Below are 18,392 nucleotides of genomic sequence, written 5' to 3'. Positions count from 1 at the left end.
AGTAGAAGACACTGTCTGTCCTCAAATGTATTCAGCTATATCTTGTTTAACAAATTTATGAACATTGCAAAAATTGCCTCACGGTTGCTTACAAAATGAATTTCGGTATCAGATGGTTTCACGGTGGCAAAATGATATTTTTTTGGTTTCGGGTTTCCTCTGCATATGAGGTGGATCTTCACGATTTGCATAATGATAAGTTGGAGTAATTGGAAGTGCAAAAATTATACATTGGAAGAAGTACGTATCTTGGTAACTTTTGTCAGGACCTCTGTTGTCTGATATAAACCCTTGGTAACCACCAAATTGAATTATGGGAATAATATTCAGTTATTGTTATTTTCCAACAACCTAACCGGTCTAAATTCATCATCATCAACGGCGCAACAACCGGTATCCGGTGTACGCCTGCCTTAATAAGGAACTCCAGACATTCCGCTTTTGCGCCGAGGTCCACCAATTCGATATCCCTAAAAGCTGCCTGGCGTCCTGGCCTACGCCATCGCTCCATCTTAGGCAGGGTCTGCCTCGTCTTCTTTTTCTACCATAGATATTGCCCTTATAGACTTTCTCATCCATACGGATTAAGTGACCCGCCCACCGTAACCAGTTGAGCCGGATTTTATCCACAACCGGACGGTCATGGTATCGCTCATAGATTTCGTCATTGTGTAGGCTACGGAATCGTCCATCCTCATGTAGGGGGCCAAACATTCTTCGGAGGGTTCTTCTCTCGAACGCGGCCAAAAGTTCGCAATTTTTCTTGCTAAGAACCCAAGTTTCCGAGGAATACATGAGGACTGGCAAGATCATAGTCTTGTATGTCGGCATGATCGACCTTGACCGAAACATGGAGAGGTTCTGGTCTATTGAAGAAGCGCCATTGACAGTGAACTTCAACGCAGAAGAACCGGCAATTAATCTTCGCCGTAACGAAGAGGGACGATTTGAAGTGAAGTTACCCCTGTGCCAGAATCCATCCATACTTGGCCATTCAAGGGATTTAGCAATTAGGCGCTTCCTTGCTCTTGAAAGGAAGCTTCAAAAACAACCAGACCTCAAAAAGCAGTACGCAGAATTCATCAGACAATACGCTTCTCTGGGTCACATGGAGGAAGTCAAGTCTCTAATTCCAGAGGTTAACTTTTTTCTTCCCCAACATTATGTCCTCAACCCATCTAGCAGCAGTACCAAACTCAGAGTTGTGTTCGATGCTTCACCAAAGACATCGAATAGCATTTCACTCAACGACATCATGCTCAAGGGTCCTACAACACAAGATGACCTATTTTCAATCCTTCTACGATTCAGAAAACATAGTTTTGCCTTCTCAGGAAATATTGAGAAGATGTACCGCCAGGTAAATGTCAGCACAGAGGACAATTATCAACAACTCATTGTTTGGAGGGACAACTCTAATGAATACCTGAGGTACTATCGCTTGAAGACAGTTACTTATGGTACAACGGCCGCACCTTATCCAGTAACACGATGTTTGGTAGAATTGGCAAAAACATCACATCCACTTGCATCGAGCGCAATCAAGGATTTCTACGTGGATGACGTCATGACAGGAAGTAACAGCCTCAAGGAAGATGTAAAAATTCAGGATGAGTTAAAGACATTGTTGCAGTCAGCCGGGTTCAACCTCCTTAAGTGGTGCGCAAACCATGAACGGCTGCTTTCATCAATACCGAGCAAAGACAGAGAAGTGGAGCTTTCTGTCGACGACTCAAAGGATGAAGGCGTGAAAACGTTAGGATTAACCTGGAACCCCAAGTTAGATCATTTTCGCATAACCACCGTTTGGGGCGAGCCAGCCAAGGTAACAAAACGGACGGTTTTGAGTGATACATCACGATTATTCGACCCATTAAGATTTGTCAATCCAGCAATTACATCATCATCAATGGCGCAACAACCGGTATCCGGTCTAGGCCTGCCTTAATAAGGAATTCCAGACATCCCGGCTTTGCGCAGAGGTCCACCAATTCGATATCGCTAAAAGCTGTCTGGCGTCCTGACCTACGCCATCACTCCATCTTAGGCAGGGTCTGCCTTGTCTTCTTTTTCTACCATAGATATTGCCGTTATAGACCTTCCGGGTGGGACCATCCTCATCCATACGGATTAAGTGACCTATTGAGCCGGATTTTATCCACAACCGGACGGTCATGGTATCGCTCATAGACTTCGTCATTGTGTAGGCTACGGAATCGTCCAAATCGGCCAAAAATTCTTCGAAGGATTCTTCTCTTGAACGCGGCCAAAAGTTCGCAATTCTTCTTGCTAAAAACCCAAGTCTCCGAGGAATACATGAGGACTGGCAAGATCATAGTCTTGTACAGTAAGAGCTTTGTCCCTATGGTGAGACGTTTCGAGCGGAACAGTTTTTGTAAGCTGAAATAGGCTCTGTTGGCTGACAACAACCGTGCGCGGATTTCATCATCGTAGTTGTTATCGGTTGTGATTTTCGACCCTAGATAGGAGAAATTGTCAACGGTCTCAAAGTTGAATTCTCCTATCCTTATTCTTCCTGTTTGACCAGTGCGGTTTGATGTTGTTGGTTGGTTGGTCTTCAGTGCTGAAGTTGCCACCATATATTTTTTCTTACCTTCATTTATGTGCAGCCCAAGATCTCGCCCCCATTACCGCCTGCTCGTTCTGGATGAAGGCAGTTTGTACGTCTCGGGTGTTTCTTCCGATGATTTTGATATCGTTAGCATAGGCACTGCACTATTGAGTTAGGTGGACTTAAAGAAGATCGTACCTCTTGCGTTTACCTCAGCATCACGGATCACTTTCTCGAGGGCCAGATTAAAGAGGACACATGATAGGGCATCCCCTTGTCGTAGACCGTTGTTGATGTCGAATGGTCTTGAGAGTGATCCTGCTGCTTTTATCTGGCCTCGCACATTGGTCAGGGTCAGCCTAGTCAGTCTTATTAATTTCGTCGGGATACCGAATTCTGTCATGGCTGTGTACAGTTTTACATTGGTTATGCTATCATAGGTGGCTTTAAATTCAATGAATAGATGGCGCAACTGTTGTCCATACTCCAACAGTTTTTCCATCGCTTGCCGCAGAGAGAAAATCTGATCTGTTGCTGATTTGTCTAGAGTGAAGCCTCTTTGGTATGGGCCAATGATGTTCTGAGCGTATGGGGCTATCCGGCCTAGCAAGATAGCAGAGAATATCTTATAGATGGTACTCAGCAACGTGATACCTCTATAATTGCCGCACTGTGAAATATCTCCCTTTTTATGTATGAGACAGATAATGCCTCGTTGCCAATCGTCAGGCATTGATTCGCTGTCCCATACCTGGAGCACAAGTTGATGAACCACTTGGTGTAACTCGCCGCCTCCATATTTAACTAATTCGGCAGCAATTCCATCGGCTCCTGGCGACTTATGATTTTTTAGCCGATGAATTGCACGGACTGTTTCGCCTAAGCTTGGTAGGGGCAGTATTTGTCCGTCGTCTTCAGTTGGCGGGACCTCCAACTCGCCGATGTTCTGGTTGTTCAGTAGCTCATCAAAGTACTCAACCGATCGTTCAAATATGCCCATTCTGTCGGAAATCAGATTTCCCTCTTTGTCTCGGCAGAACTGCTGGCTTGTTGGTAAAACTTCCGCGCTTGGTGCAGTTGCTCCCTGTACTTTTCTAGTTCACCGAGTTGTTGGTTCTCCCAGGCTTCCTTTTTCCGTCTGTGAAGTCGCTTCTTCGCTCGACGGAGTTCGTGATAAGTCTCTGCGCGTGCCCGCGTTCTTTGAGAATGCAACATTACTCGGCATGCGGCATTCTTCCGTTCCGTTGCTAGCTTACATTCATCGTCGAACCAGCCGTTTCGACTCCTTTTGCGACTGGGGCCAAGTATGTTTGTGGCCGTATCCATAATAACGTTCTTCAGGTGGTTGTGAAGATCATTTGTAGATGCTTCATTTTCAGGTCCTCTGTTGACTGCGGTTATTGCAGCATCCATTTCCCTCTTATAGTTGTCGCGGAGGGCTGTGTTGTGGATGGCTTCAGTGTTAACTCTCACCTGATTGTCAGAGGGGATTCTAGGTGGTATTGTTATTCGAGCTCGGAACACCATGCCAACGAGATAGTGATCCGAGTCTATATTGGCCCCCCTATATATTCTGACATTCATCTAGGCTGAGAGGTGGCGGCGTTCGATCAACACATGGTCAATTTGGTTGAAAGTGGTCCCGTCTGGAAAGGCCCACGTATCTTTGTGGACCGCTTTCCGCGCAAACCAGGTACTTCCAACAACCATTTCGTGTAACCCTGCTAATTGAATAATCCGCAGTCCGTTATCATTTGTATTTTGGTGTAAGCTATGGGAGCCAACGTATCGCCTCAATACGGGCTCCTTCCCTACTTGGCTGTTAAAATCCCCAAGTATGATTTTGATATCATATCTGGGACAGGCTTCGAGGGTTCGTTCTACTGGCTTGTTGAAGGTATCCTGCTCCGACTCTGCAGTCTCCTCTGCACCCCCTCTCATCAGCGATCTTTAACGGGTCGCTCAGGATATGGGAAGTGACGTCCCCGAAGATCCCGAATAAGTTGTTCTGACCGCCTAGCTGGCTCTATACCAGTGTTCTAGTTAATACCCCGAGAAATCCCCTCGATGAAGAGCGAACTATGAATGACCAGTACACGTTGGGGCACACTGGGAGTCCTCGCAGCCATCGACGTCGATGGAGTAATGTGAGCCTAGCTCGGTCAAGGTAGTATTTATGAGGTTTATCAGGAGACAGCGCCTCCAGGACCCTGATCCAAAAAAAGCCCAGTCAAAATCGCTAGTCCTGAGCAAATGGGCTCGGATATAAATCGAGTGGAAGTTCAGTCGACGTGCTAGCTAAAACGGAAATGGAAAGGTTCTTCCTTCAAGTTCATACAAGCTCCTTTGCAGGTACACTCCTTAACCTTTTCAACTACTTTCCAGACGGATCGTCCAGCACAATGACATACAGACGTCAGTCACTGGCCTTCTGCAAAGATTTTGTATCGCAAAGGCACTAATTTGTCGCATGGCAATACAATGCACTCTGTCATGTGATGGGTTTGCTCTGGGATTGTTGGTGATATAATACCCTGGTCCACTCAAACCACTGATGTCAAAGACTTGCAACTCCTTAATTTGTTTCCCGGATCGCAGACGTCTGCCTGGTAGTCGCTGTGAGTGCAATGTTCATTGAATTTCCATGACGTATCACGGACTAGTGAAGAACGTAAAAAAAACGTGGAGGAATTTAGTATGACTGGATTTGATTAAAAACTACCTGAATTACTCCTGCAGTTAACGTCGTCTTAAATTCAGAATACTGATACAGAATATCCATATCCTTTTATCCCCCGCACAACATGATCTTGGGATATTTTCCACACTTCTTCGCAATAGACTTGCACTTGGAAGATTGCCATACAACAGACAATGAAGCATCACTCGGAAAATGTCTGCTCCCATTGTCCACAAGCCTCCCACCAAAATTGCCTTCCCCGGCTTGTAAGCCGCCGCCACTCGTCTTCCTGAGACTTGTAAACTCTGCAGTTTGAGCTGTTCCACTAAAAGTTGGTTCATTAGCCATTTTCGTGGCGCAGTAACTGTTCCTCGCTTGCTTATATTTCAGTATACCAAAAGAGCTCCTCAGGCTTACCCATCTTCCTAGAAATATCCCCTGAGCGAATCCACGCAATTACGTTCACCTTGGAAACCCTGTGTTTATTTAGGACGATACCTTTGATCTAAAAGCCGACGCAACCTTTCTTTCTGCCAATTCTGCTTCCCTTAAATGTTCCTTAAAACGTATTTACACGTTCCTTCTGGTTTGTCCGGGGTATACTTTCCTGCAATCAACGCAGGCAATTTCGTATGCCCCAGACTTTGCCAGTTAATCGGTCGATCCCAGAAGGATTTTGAGTCAATTGTTCCTTTTGCTGAATACGACATCCCAACCACATCTCCCCTATCTTCTTTTCAATGAAAGGGAAATTTCGTTGAATTCCAAAGCTATTCTCCGTCTGTGCTATAGATCCGCAGTTGGATTGAAGAGCGTCGTCGTTAAAGCGTCCTCATATTTTTACTAATTTAGCTGCTGATGATATAGTCAGAATAACCATGCAGACTGGCCACGTCAAAGATATGCTTCGTCTCTTTCATCACTCCCTCCAAGGCAATGGAAAGAGTTAGCAACCGATGAATCATGTAGTTAAAGAGGCGACTTTGTGCTGATAAGCGGGATTCAAAGTGCTTGGTATAACCAGTCTGGTATCCGTCAGTTTTCTTTAGACTACGTTTTTTTTATTTCTCTTGTAATTGACCTTCCTTTTCGATCTCCAGTTTATTGAGGAAGTCGAGCGTTCTTTCCACATCATTTCTTAATAATAGCGCAGATATCGTCCACATACCTCCTCCAAAATCTTGGCATCCGGTCCGCCAAAGTTAACTTCCCGGTTGGCCATGAATATTTCCCTGATGAACGGCGAGAAGGAGTTTCCTGTTGAGGCTTCTTTTAACTGTTCATAATACTCACCCCTGAAAGTGAAGTAGTTTTCTTCCATACATATTTTAACTAGCTTCATGTATTGTTTTAGCTTACCTCTCCATTGTGAATCCTCATGTTGTTGAAGAAGTCAGTCCTCTACTAAAGCGATCGCTTCTTTGACTGGGATACTTGAAAAAATCACCTTGACTTTGAAAGATACTTAGGCATCGTCTTCATCGATTTGCCCAGTCAATTCAGAGCCTTGGAGAACTCACCTGAATTCTTGACCGATCTAGTCTCAAATTGCTTTTCCATATTCTGGAATTCCTTTACTAACCATTTAACACTCTGACGCATAGGGAACATTTCTGCTAAGACGATTTCCCTCAACTCCTTCCCTGGTTTATGGATCTTCGGGAGTCCTTTGATCCTAGGAAGTACTGGGTTTGAGACCTTCAGTCGGTTGGTTATCAAGAGTGTTTGGCGTCCCTTAACAACTTTGTCCACCTGTTTTATGAGTTGTGTTTCAGGGTTGGTCCTGAGTCTTCTATACGGTCCACTCTCCAGCTTTTTCTTCATCCGGTTATCGTAGTCCTCTTTGTCTAAAATTACTAGCGCGTTCCCTTTATCTGCTTCAATGTAGTAAACGGGCTTCTTTCTGAGCTCTTTAATTTCTTTCCTCTCTTCATTGGTGTTTCTGGGTTTTCTAAATTTATTATCTTTGATGGCGTCCGCTGTTGCTGCCTGGATGCGGTCTTTCTCTTCTGGGGTGATTGGCGATGTCCGAGAGTATGAATTGATTCCTGCCACTATGTCAGTGATATGAAGTGGAATATCTTTTCGACCGTGGACTGCAAAACTTAATCCATTGTTAAGAAGTTTCATCTAAAGCTCAGTAAAGGTCTGCGAGGATTAGTTTACTACGAAATTATCAATTTGGTCGACATAGCGTTCTGGCACCCTACTCTGCTCCTGCTCCTTCAGTAGAACTCGAAACTTCTTATCAAGCAATTTCCTTTTACTTTCACTTCACGCACCGAAATGAGGACTTAAAAAGTATAAGCTTAAAAAGAATCCCTTCTCACAAATCACCCTTAAATTTATCCTAGAATGAAAAAGCTTCTGTGTGGATTACTCTCCAATACCCGTAAAACAGACAATCACATGACCGCGCATAATACTGGAAAGTCTGATGGAAACCCAACCAATATCAACAAAGTTGTAATAAGTCAAAATTGTCTCTCATGTGAATCTATTGCATGTTAAGATATCACAGAATGTCTGTATCACACACATTAAAGTGAATAGTCTGACATGCTAAATTCATATACCTTACGTTCTCAGAGCCACATTCAAATGGATCTACTGTACATATTGGGAGTATAACTTTGCTTCTACCGTTTTTTTCCTCAAAATTTAAGGCTTTATTTTTAAAAATTGTTACTATATTTACGATTTAAAGTAATGTCCATCGCTGGCCACTACTTTTGCCCATCTATCCGGCAGCAAACGAATACCGCGTCGGAACAACTCGTCATCTTTTGAGGCGATCCACGCATCAATCCAATTTTTGATTTCATCCTAAGAACCGAAATGTTGATCGGCCAGGTCGTGCACAATTGATCGGGAAAGGTGGTAATCAGATGAAGCAATGTCAGGGCAGTACGGCGGGTAGGGTAAACTTCACATTTCAACGTTTCCAAGTGCATTTTCACCGGTTACACATATGGGGACCATCATTGTTATGCAGCAAAATCACTTCGCCGTCCCTTTCCTCGAACTGAGGCCATTTTTCCTTCAGTTCGCATATCAAACGCATTACTTAAGTTCGATATCGCTCACCTATAATGGTTTCACTTGGTTTTTGAAGCTCGTACTAACCTACACCGAGCTGGACCCGCCAAATTCAAAGCATAACCTTGGAGCCGTGACTATTACGTCCGGCTGTGGATGTGAAAGTATGGCCGCACAAACCCCAGGATTTTCGCCTTTTCCCTTTCACCGCCATGCCTTCGGTTTCCAACTCATTATTGACGGAGTTTCACCTATAAAACTGGTCCCTTTTTTCGACTTCACGAATTGTTTGCTTCGCTTAATTATACATTTCCTATTGTAACGCTAGCATCAGTTTTCCTCTTTTTCCCAATATGCTTTTTGCATGGCTTCCAGCAGAACCAAGAAACCAAATTGACGTAGATAAAAACTGAAAAGCTGCTAAAAAATTTCCACAATTATAAAATTTTGTAAATTTTTAATATTATTTTTTCATTATTCCATAATTAGTGGCATAAAAAATAACAAAAGAAACAACTGATCCTGATCTTATTTTAATGTACCACTAGTTAAAATTATCTTCATCGCACAACCTATAGTATTCCTCCACAATCTATATAATCACCCTTCATGGAAAATTAATCCCCCATCGCAACATCTCAAATAACCCAAATCCCCCATCAATTTTTGATTCCAGCCGAAATAACGGACAGTCATCCATAGCCCACCCCCATTTCCACATCTTATACTTGCGTTTCAAACCTAATTGAAAACCATTAACTGCGTATAATTCAGTTTATTTAGCTGAATCATGTTTACACGATAATAAATCTATTATCTCCCTGAAATTTGATGTAACAACCGAGCTCGAGTTATTTGTAACTCATCCCTTACACCATTCGCTTTTATATCATTTTTCATGGCAAAGGACCAACTGTGAATTTCCCAAACAAATTTTCATATGAACCAGCTGCACATGGTGCCACGGCGTTTTTCGTTCCCCGTTGACTAAACTGAGTATTCTTCCCACTTTATTTGGCAAAGAACCACACCCCTCAGAGAACGACACGAAACCATGTAAACGCAAAACCTTCTCGTAATCCTCCGGATCCATACTGTTACATAATTCAATTGAATTAGATTCTACGGCAGGATTTCAGGACGAGGGGGAGGAGGGACGAAAAAGACACAAGGAATAGGGAGGAAAATCAGCCCACATTAATACCATCCCTTCCACAAATTCACTTAATTCAATAATGGCGCTTCTGAAATCGGATAGGGGAGGATAAAATCAAGGACGAGTCTCTCAAAATCGTCCGCTTCCATTGAGGAAGAGTTCATCTTCAACTTCTGTTCCCGGCAAATGCGCTCCAAGGTCTTTGGATGTAGAGCGAATTGACCGGGAAGAAAAATCCATGCCATATCCTTGCCGACAAAGCCGAACCCCAGTTTAACAGTTCATAAAATGGCTGTATTCGTCCTGATAATGATGACAAGGATGATTTCCATTTGTGCTGCTTATTTAAGGACTACGCACTTAAACCTTTCGTTGTTATTCGGGACTTGTTCAGTTCATTTCTCCCACTCGAAAAATTGGTTATGGAAAGTCTCAGAGAGGAACCAGGAATCAAATGAGGACGGTGGGGAGTGATTATTGAAATAAAGGGTTCGCATTTGTGTTTGGACGTTGATTTTATTTTAATTTATTCATTAACCACTTTGGAGAGTGTTTGAGGGGTGTTTAACCAGGAAAAAAATTATGACGTTGAAACAGTAGATATTAATGAGACGAGGGGGTTGATTGGTTGATTTTGAATTTATGTGTGTCACTAATTTTTGGTGTAAACGGATCTGAGGGAAAAACGAACTCAATCCACAAATTTCAGGTGGACTGGGTCATTTAAGATAAAACACAATTCTGCAAATATGTGAAAAAGGTAGTTGAAATCAGGAAAACAAAACTCGGATTAAACGGACTCGGACTCGGATTAAATAACTAATAACGAGGTTGCAGCTAAAACTACAATCAAGGTGGGGGTAAATACATAATCAGCCATTTAGCCAGGATTCATGATTCCCTGAAAAGAAGTTATGCAAGTCGTTTAATTGGTTATGTAAAAGTTTCTTCCTTTCTTGACCTACGAGCTCGATATTACTCGATGTATTAACAGCGCTAGATTCGCCTTCTCTGTTATGACTACAATCTGCAAATGTAAATCCGCCAATCTTGTGTCCCTACTGTTATATTACAACAGGACATGGAAAGTAAACGTTACTGTTGCTTGAAACCTCCAACCATTCGTTAGCATTTGTGTCCGCCTCACCATCGAAGTAATCTGGACAGAGACAATCTCGAAAAAAGAACTTCGTCAGCGCACGGCTAGATACCTGTGGACCTGTTGGTCAAAAGACAGAAATGGCAGTAGATAGGTCATATGTTAAAAAAGGCAAAAGCCATACTATGCCATGCAATAGAATCCACTACTATAGAGTGGCCGTCGACTGTGTTCCCCTGGACCCATAGCGCAGAATAGTTGAGGAGAACTACTACCTTCACGAGAAAACCTTAAGAATGCTGACGCATATCTCAGGAAACGTCATCGGTAACAAGTAAGGATGGCTGATGCGCTGCGACCCATTTAAGGGGCAGTGGTAACTATATATACATATTTCTGGATCAGAGCAACGGAGCGAAGTCAGTGGCCTGCTCCTCATTCACACAAATAGAACCAACACCAACACCTCAATAAAATTACAGCCATTCACCCAACAGCTCACCAATACCAACAGAGCTATTTTTTCATCAAATCAACAACTGATCACAAAAATGCAAGCAGCTACCACCAGACAACCCATCAACCACTAGCCAATCCCATCATACATCCAGAATACTAAACGCCATCCCCTTTTATCTCCTTCAAGCCAGGCTTTCAACAATCCTCTCCTTACAAAGTCAGAGCGATGTCCCATTGCCTAGTGAAGTTTGAAGCAGTACGGTTTCATGGAATTGCATAGTGCCGAAACTGTCAAAGGTCATACACCTTCGAGCTTCCTTACCGATGCGTTAAATGCAACACGCTTCGTTGCAACACAATCCCAGCTTGCTCCTCTTGTCAGAAACTAAACCGAACCATAGACTTTCCCTTACCAACATCATATCTTGCCGAACTGACTGTAACCGGCCCAGGAGGAGGTTCAGCTATTCTAGTTTCCAACCATTTAGATTCCAATAAAATTTTTATCCTAACCACCATTTTTCTATAGTTAGAGATAACAATTACCTCAACCATCCTTTCCATCACTTTTCTCGGCAGCCTCTATTGTCCAAACCAAACCCTAGACCCAGCTGACATTACGCAACCGTAAAGCCCTCCCAGAAACCCGGAATAAAAAAATCCTTCCTCGCACTAGGCGGCGACCTGAATGCCAAACACAATTTGTAGTACAGTTCAACCACCAAACACTATGACAACAAGTTAGCAAACTGCTATTCCTGGAATTCGCTCCTGCTACAATCAATCAACCTTCCATACCTCCAATTCCCATTCCTACCTTCATCTTTTCCTCATCAGTGGTAACCTCCTCACCCAATCCACCGAAATCAGTCAAAAGATGTGTCCCCTTATGATCCCACTTCATCCCTTAAACTACAACGATCTAACCACCTTCCCCACCCAAATAATAATAATAATCGTTGGCACAACAATCCATATTGGATCAGGGCCTTGAAGTATGTTAGAGCACTTCATTTAAGACCGTAATGGTACACTACAGAACACTGTAGGAGGCAATGTGATCAGCATTACGCTCGCCCGAGATTATTACCCTGATTTGACTCAGGTACTCATTCACAGTTGAGTCGACTTGTATCCGACGTCAAATCACGATACAAATCCCACTGCCACCAGCGAGATTTGAACCGCGACCTTCCGTACGACAGCCTTGAGCTCTAACCACTCAGCTATCCGGATACTCCCCACCCAAATCCTCAACCTATTTAAGAAAAAAAACCACACTAAGCCACCAAATCCATCGCAATAGATTTCAATTTCCTAAAAACACGTATTAACTTACTGAGCCAAACTGTCATCATCATCATCAACGGCGACGGCGCAACAACCGGTATCCGGGCTAGCCCTGCCTTAGTAAGGAGCTCCAGATATCCCGGTTTTGCGCCGAGGTCCACCAATTCGATAATCTTGAAAGCTGTCTGACACCTGCTAACTAAAATATTAGGCGATTACGGCTTGACTATTTCTTACCAGGGCAGAGGCAAATTGTCAGACGCTGCTTCACCTCTACCCTGGAAGCAGGTAGGGTTTGGTAGTAGAGCTGTTTGTGTTGGTTCAGCAGGCGTTTCCCAGGTTTTATGCTCCATCGTGGATACCAATCCACGTTTCGCCCTGGGACGGGAAGATTATTCTTTTTTTCTTTCCACTTGAAAGAATGGCTACCAAGATCACTCCAATTAAATTAATTAGGTTAAGAAAGTTATCACTTTTCTGGAACAGAGCACGCATCAGGAGACAGATGTCAACCTGTATGGCCACTTTCCATGTGTTGCTTTCATATAGCTCAGAGAGAATATTCATTTCCAAATATCCGACAAACCACGGAAGGTGGATCGTTTTGCCGTATTAATGCAAATAGGAAGAGTTCTGTGACCAATTGAACTGAGAACCTTGGGTTTGTTGGTGTTTATCTTCACACTCTAGATACTTCCTTCTCCAAATCCAAAACTATTTGGCCACGAGAGGACAAACAGATATCATCAGCGTAGTCTGAAGAAAGATGTCATAGTCCATTGAACCCCTACACGTCCTCCGGATAAGTCAAAATGCAGAACGACACCGGGTTCGCGTCTACAACCACTTGGCTTTTCAGAGTACAAAAACGCATTGCCATTAGTTCTGCAAGAGGGAGAGGAGTAGTCTCAGAATCCCACCAAGTTACTTCGCTTCGACCTAGAATGTCCAGCTTATATCTTTGGAATGCACATTTGAGTTGTCCTCCAGATAAGTGAACATGAAGAACATCATCGATAACAAGAAAAAATAATATCGACTGGCGGACCCCGCTTTGGACCTCAAAATACTCTGAGAAGCAAGTCGCAGCATTTTGCGCCATCGTATATCGCTTTGATAATAGCTACAACTTCCTTCAGAATGCCCCTTCTGCGTCGAATACGCCAGATACATCCCCTGTTCGCGCTATCCAAAGAATTGTCGAAATCAGTAGAGGGGAAGCGGAGAACTGAACTGCTTCAAAATGGTTCGAAGGGCGTTCATATGGTCAAGAGCACCCAAAACGGAAGCAACCCTGCTCTTTGCCAATTAAAATTTCGAAGTGTGCCCTGATGTGTTGCAGGATAATTTTAGCTACTATCTTTGCGACGGCAGTGAATGTGCAAATACCTTACCAATTGTAGCACCCAAGATGGACGCCGTTTTTCGGAATCTTACACGGTATAACAATCGTGGTAAGTAGTACCAAGTTCCCAGAGACTGCAGGGCCTGCAAGAGAGGGTTTTGCGAGGAGATGGCCTAAATGATCCCACTTTTATTTGGAGGAACAGGCTGTATCCGCATGTTACGCCATCTAAGAATTTGATTCACAAAAGGCGGGACTTCGCCAGATGTAATTTGTTGGGAACCGTGGTTACGTTCTCCTTCCAACACTTAAGCCGCTCATCATTATGGATAAGAAGTCGATCATCAGCATTGCTACTGCCACCTACAAGTTCTTTTGTGATGCGGTAAACAGTAGCGAAATCGTTACTATTTGTTGTAGCTTCCGCACCCCTCTCTAGTGCAATAACAAATTCCCTTTTATCTCGCCGCATGCTCTGCTATATTCCCTGATACTTGCGCGATTATCGGAGTTCGAGCGCATCGTGTTTGCCAGCACAGCGACGTTAAGAGTTTTCAGTTCCCCAAACTCGAGACTCCGCCTCAAAATTTAGGCAGTCAACCAAATTTTATAGTGTCCCTTTTAGCCGAAGCAAACAACTTTACTTACGCCGGAGAAAAGAACAGTCTTGATGCAGCTCCCATTATTTTCCAGCGATCTTTTCAAGGCGTCTGCAATCCGGCCGGCTAGATAATTTTGACATTTTCGAACTGTAGCTAGGATCTGAAATCGGAATGTGTTGAAATTCGAGGGCAAGCGAAGGCGAAGAAATGGCATGCAGTGCTTTTGCTCAGAGCAGATATCAACACCTTTCTTGTTTCGAACACAATTGAAACCCAAGTGACCATATGGCCGACTCTGTTCTCAATTAGTGTGCCAGCAGCGCCGAAGCAGTGGAAGTTGTAAAAAGCGAAACCTCTCACCATTGTCATTGAGGTCCCCAAGACCGTATCCCCTTCATATATCACAGCAAGGTATTATCAGAACCCATCTTGCCGAGCAGATTTCCCTTATTGCAATGTCACCTTAGGAAGACTGCATTGAGTTGCTCATTTTTCTTCTTTGCACCAGAATCCCGCAGTATAATATTTTCTCTGAGACCGGTTTCCAGGATATAAGAGCGCATCTAAAACACCATAATACACGCAGATAAAGTCCATACACATAAGAAGTATTATTATTATTTTGTTAATGGAAAGTCGCACCGCGTCCTTGAAGAACTATTGTGCCCCTTCTACTGGTTATAGTGTACCTATTGATCATAGTATCTCAAGCAGGCCCATAACCGTTAGGAACTTTAGTATGTTCCCTACTTCAAGATCTTTCAGCCTTGCATATGGTATTAAGTGTTTCCTCAGATGCCTCGACCTTTCGACCCTTCGGACAGACTTCTCTGGTACGAGACGGACGACGGGCCGAAGGAGTACATTGTGACAGCAGGTGTGGCTCAAGGTTCTATATTGGGACCGCTGCTGTGGAACATAATGTACGACGGAGTGCCTGGCCTTCGCGTGCCGGAGGAGACAACGCTGATTGGTTTTGCTGACGACTTGGCGGTAGTTGCAATTGCAAAGCATCCCGAGGACGTGAAGCTTTATGCAAATGAAGCCATTCATACCAACAAGTCATGGTTACGAATGGCCAAGCCGGACATGGCGGACGAAAAGACGGAGGCGGTCCTCATTACCAACCGTAGGAAGAACAACACTGTTACCATCCAGGTTGGTAATCGTGAGGTCGTCTCAAAATCGGTTGTCAAATACCTGGAGGTGATGATCGATACCAAGCTGAGTTTCAAGGGACACTTGGATTATGCGCGAGAGAAGGCAGCAAATGCCAGGTCATCCCTTGCAAGAATGATGCCTAACGTGGGAGGGCCGAAGTATAGTCGCAGGCTGCTCATCGCGGGAGTGGTAAGGTCGATCCTGCTATACGCGGCCCCTGTCTGGGCGGGAGTGTTGAACCACGCTGTCAACCGAAGGAAGATATGTTCGGCATACCGACCAATTGCGCTACGGGTGTGCAGCGCATTTAGGACGGCGTCGACGGAGGCAGTGTGTGTTATCGCAGAAATGATCCCTATAGATCTTCTAGCGAGCGAGACACACTGGCTCTACGAAAAACGGAAGGCAAATCCAGCCGAGGTGAATGCGGATTTCCGAAAAACCATCAGGAGAGAGTTGTGTGGCAAGAGGCAACAACGATGGGATAACTCCGACAAGGGCAGGTGGACCCATACATTGATCCCGTGTATCGAGAAATGGGTCAAAGCACGGGGAATTGAATTACCACCTGACACAGTTCCTTACGGGACACGGTGGCTATAGGAAGTACTTGCATCGCTTAGAGTTGGGCGATTCTCCCAACTGTCCTGAATGCGGTGCTACACTCGAGGATCCGGAGCGCGTTATGTTCCATTGTCCCAGATTTCTGCAGCAGAAAAGGAGCTTGAACAGCATCTTAGGGGCGGACATCGAGCCCTCCAACCTGGTGGAAGAGATACTAAAGTCGGAGGAAAACTGGGTGGCGGTAAATGAGGCAGTAGTCGTGGTGCAGACAAAACTCCTGGAGTTGGATCGAGCTCGGAAGGCGGCGCGACGGAGACGTGACATGGACGAACCAGAGCCTCCCCCGCGAAGTAATACCTCACGGTGGTCCCGCGGGGAGGGGCGGAAGAGTGGGGGTGGTTTTAGTGGGTGTGAATCCCATACACTGCTGCAACCTGGCGCAGCAGTGTCTTTCTAAGATTTCCACCTCCATCCATAACAACAAAAAAAAAGATGCCTCGACCTACTTTGCACAAGTGCCGGACACCGTCCCAGGACGTGTATAGAGGTTTCGTCCTCCTCCTCACAAAACCTGCAAGCAGTGTCCGTAGATATCCCTAGCTTCCCTAGGTGATAGTTCAGCTGACAACGACCAGTGAGAATTCCCACTATTATTCGGAGTTTCTTTCTGGTGAGGTTTAAGCAATCCTTTGTGCGTATGGGTTCGTATCCCCCAATAAGCACCCTGGACTGCTCCATCCCTGGTAGGCCCGCCCAGTATAGTTCTCTCAACCGTTCCTCTTCATTTCTTAGATTCATAGCAATGAAACCGTTTCCGATTCCACAGAAGGGTTCTGGGCCGTGTAAAGGCGTATCTGCTCCCTTCTTGGCTAGTTCGTCCGCTGCCTCGTTGCCTTCCAACCCGGCATGGCCTGGAACTCAAAGTATCCAGACCTTGTTGGACGAGACGAGTGTATTCAATCTCTCAAGGCATTCCCATACCAGTTTAGAGTTCACCTGGTTGGACCTAAGTGCCTTGGTCGCTGCTTGGCTATCGATGAGAATAGCTATGTTCTGCCTCCAATAGTTCCTTTGCAGATTAAAGGAAGCACATTTGTCTATGGCGTATATTTCCGCCTGGAATATGCTACTGTACCTGCCCATTGGCTCAAAGTATATTTTCCTTGGACCAATGACACCGGCACCCGCTCCCTCTGCTGTGAGGGATCCGTCAGTGTACCAAGTAATCAGTTGCTGCCACGCTATCCCAGTTTGCCTTGTTACTCCAACGTGTTTCAAACTTCTTATCGAAGTGAAACCTCGTTGTCATGTTATCCTTTGGTATCAATAATTCGGGATACCGCCTAGAAAGAATATCGATTTTCCTTCGATTTAGGCAACTCCCGCCTCACTCATACTACCGCCATCCTGAATATTGCCCTCCTTGCGTGCATCTGTATGTACAGATGGAGAGGGGTTAATCCCAGAAAGACCTCCAGGCATGCCGTTGGGCATGTCCTCATTGCCCCGCTGATACACACGCAAGCCAGGTTTTGGAGCTTATGTAATTCCCTGGCTTGTATGCTGAGTTCGGTTCTTTCTGTCCAGATTACCGCTCCATAGGTAATCATTGGCCTTACTATTGCAGTATATATCCAAAGTAGTATCTTCGGGCTGCAAACCCCAGTTTTTTCCTGCTATGGATCTGCAAGTCATCAGAGCGCTCGTGGCTTTTCGACAAGTGTTTCCGACATGTGTCTTCCAGAGTAATTTTTGGTCTAGCGTGATTCCCAAGTATTTGACCTCTGTTTCTCGTTTCACCTCCATATCATGTAATGTTATGGCTTTCAGGTGATCCAGCTTACGCCTCCTAGTGAATGGTACTATGGCGGTTTTGGTTGGGTTGATCCGCAGTCCCACCTTCCTGCACCAGGCACTAGTAATCCTTAATCCACATAGGGTATCTTCATATTTGCCCCTACAGATTAGAACAATGTCGTCCGCGTAGCCCTGGACTTGTATTCCAGTATTAGTTAACACGTCCAGGAGTTCATCCGATAGATGGCGATAGTACTCCACCCTGTGGATAGCCTTGAGTGGTGTTCATGATAATAGAATTTGTACCTGTTTGTACCTCTATTTGTCTGCTTTCTAGCATTTTGCCCATCCAAAGTGCCAGGGTGTTTCCTACTCTTTTGCGGCTCAGGGCATCCTGTATCTCTGTGTGCGATGTGTTGTCGAATGCTCCTTCGATATCCAAAAACGCGCACAATGCAATTTCTTTTGTTTGTATGGCGTCCCGTAGTACCTCTGTCAGCTGATACAGAGTAGTTTCGTTTGACCGTCCTGCCCGGTAAGCGTGCTGATAGTGATGTTGAGGATTACGCTTTAGAACGTTAGTTCTAATATAGTTGTCTATGACCTTCTCCACCGTTTTGAGTACGAA

The 18,392-nt window shown here is 44.6% G+C and overlaps 1 protein-coding gene across 1 annotated transcript in view; it reads left to right on the top strand.

Moving 5' to 3' along the window:
- Window positions 1-850: 850 nt before the first annotated feature.
- The window catches only part of LOC119646359, a 63,367-nt gene continuing 45,825 nt past the window's right edge, over window positions 851-18,392 (top strand). The window contains exon 1 of the mRNA XM_038046796.1: window positions 851-1,825. Within this exon, the coding sequence (XP_037902724.1) occupies window positions 851-1,825 (975 nt within the window). The remainder of the gene's footprint in view (window positions 1,826-18,392) is intronic.

The sequence above is a fragment of the Hermetia illucens genome, chromosome 1 (assembly GCF_905115235.1).
Source record: "Hermetia illucens chromosome 1, iHerIll2.2.curated.20191125, whole genome shotgun sequence".
Lineage (NCBI taxonomy): Eukaryota > Metazoa > Arthropoda > Insecta > Diptera > Stratiomyidae > Hermetia > Hermetia illucens.
Note: the sequence above shows the minus strand (reverse complement) of the source record. Positions and strands in the feature narration are given on the sequence as shown.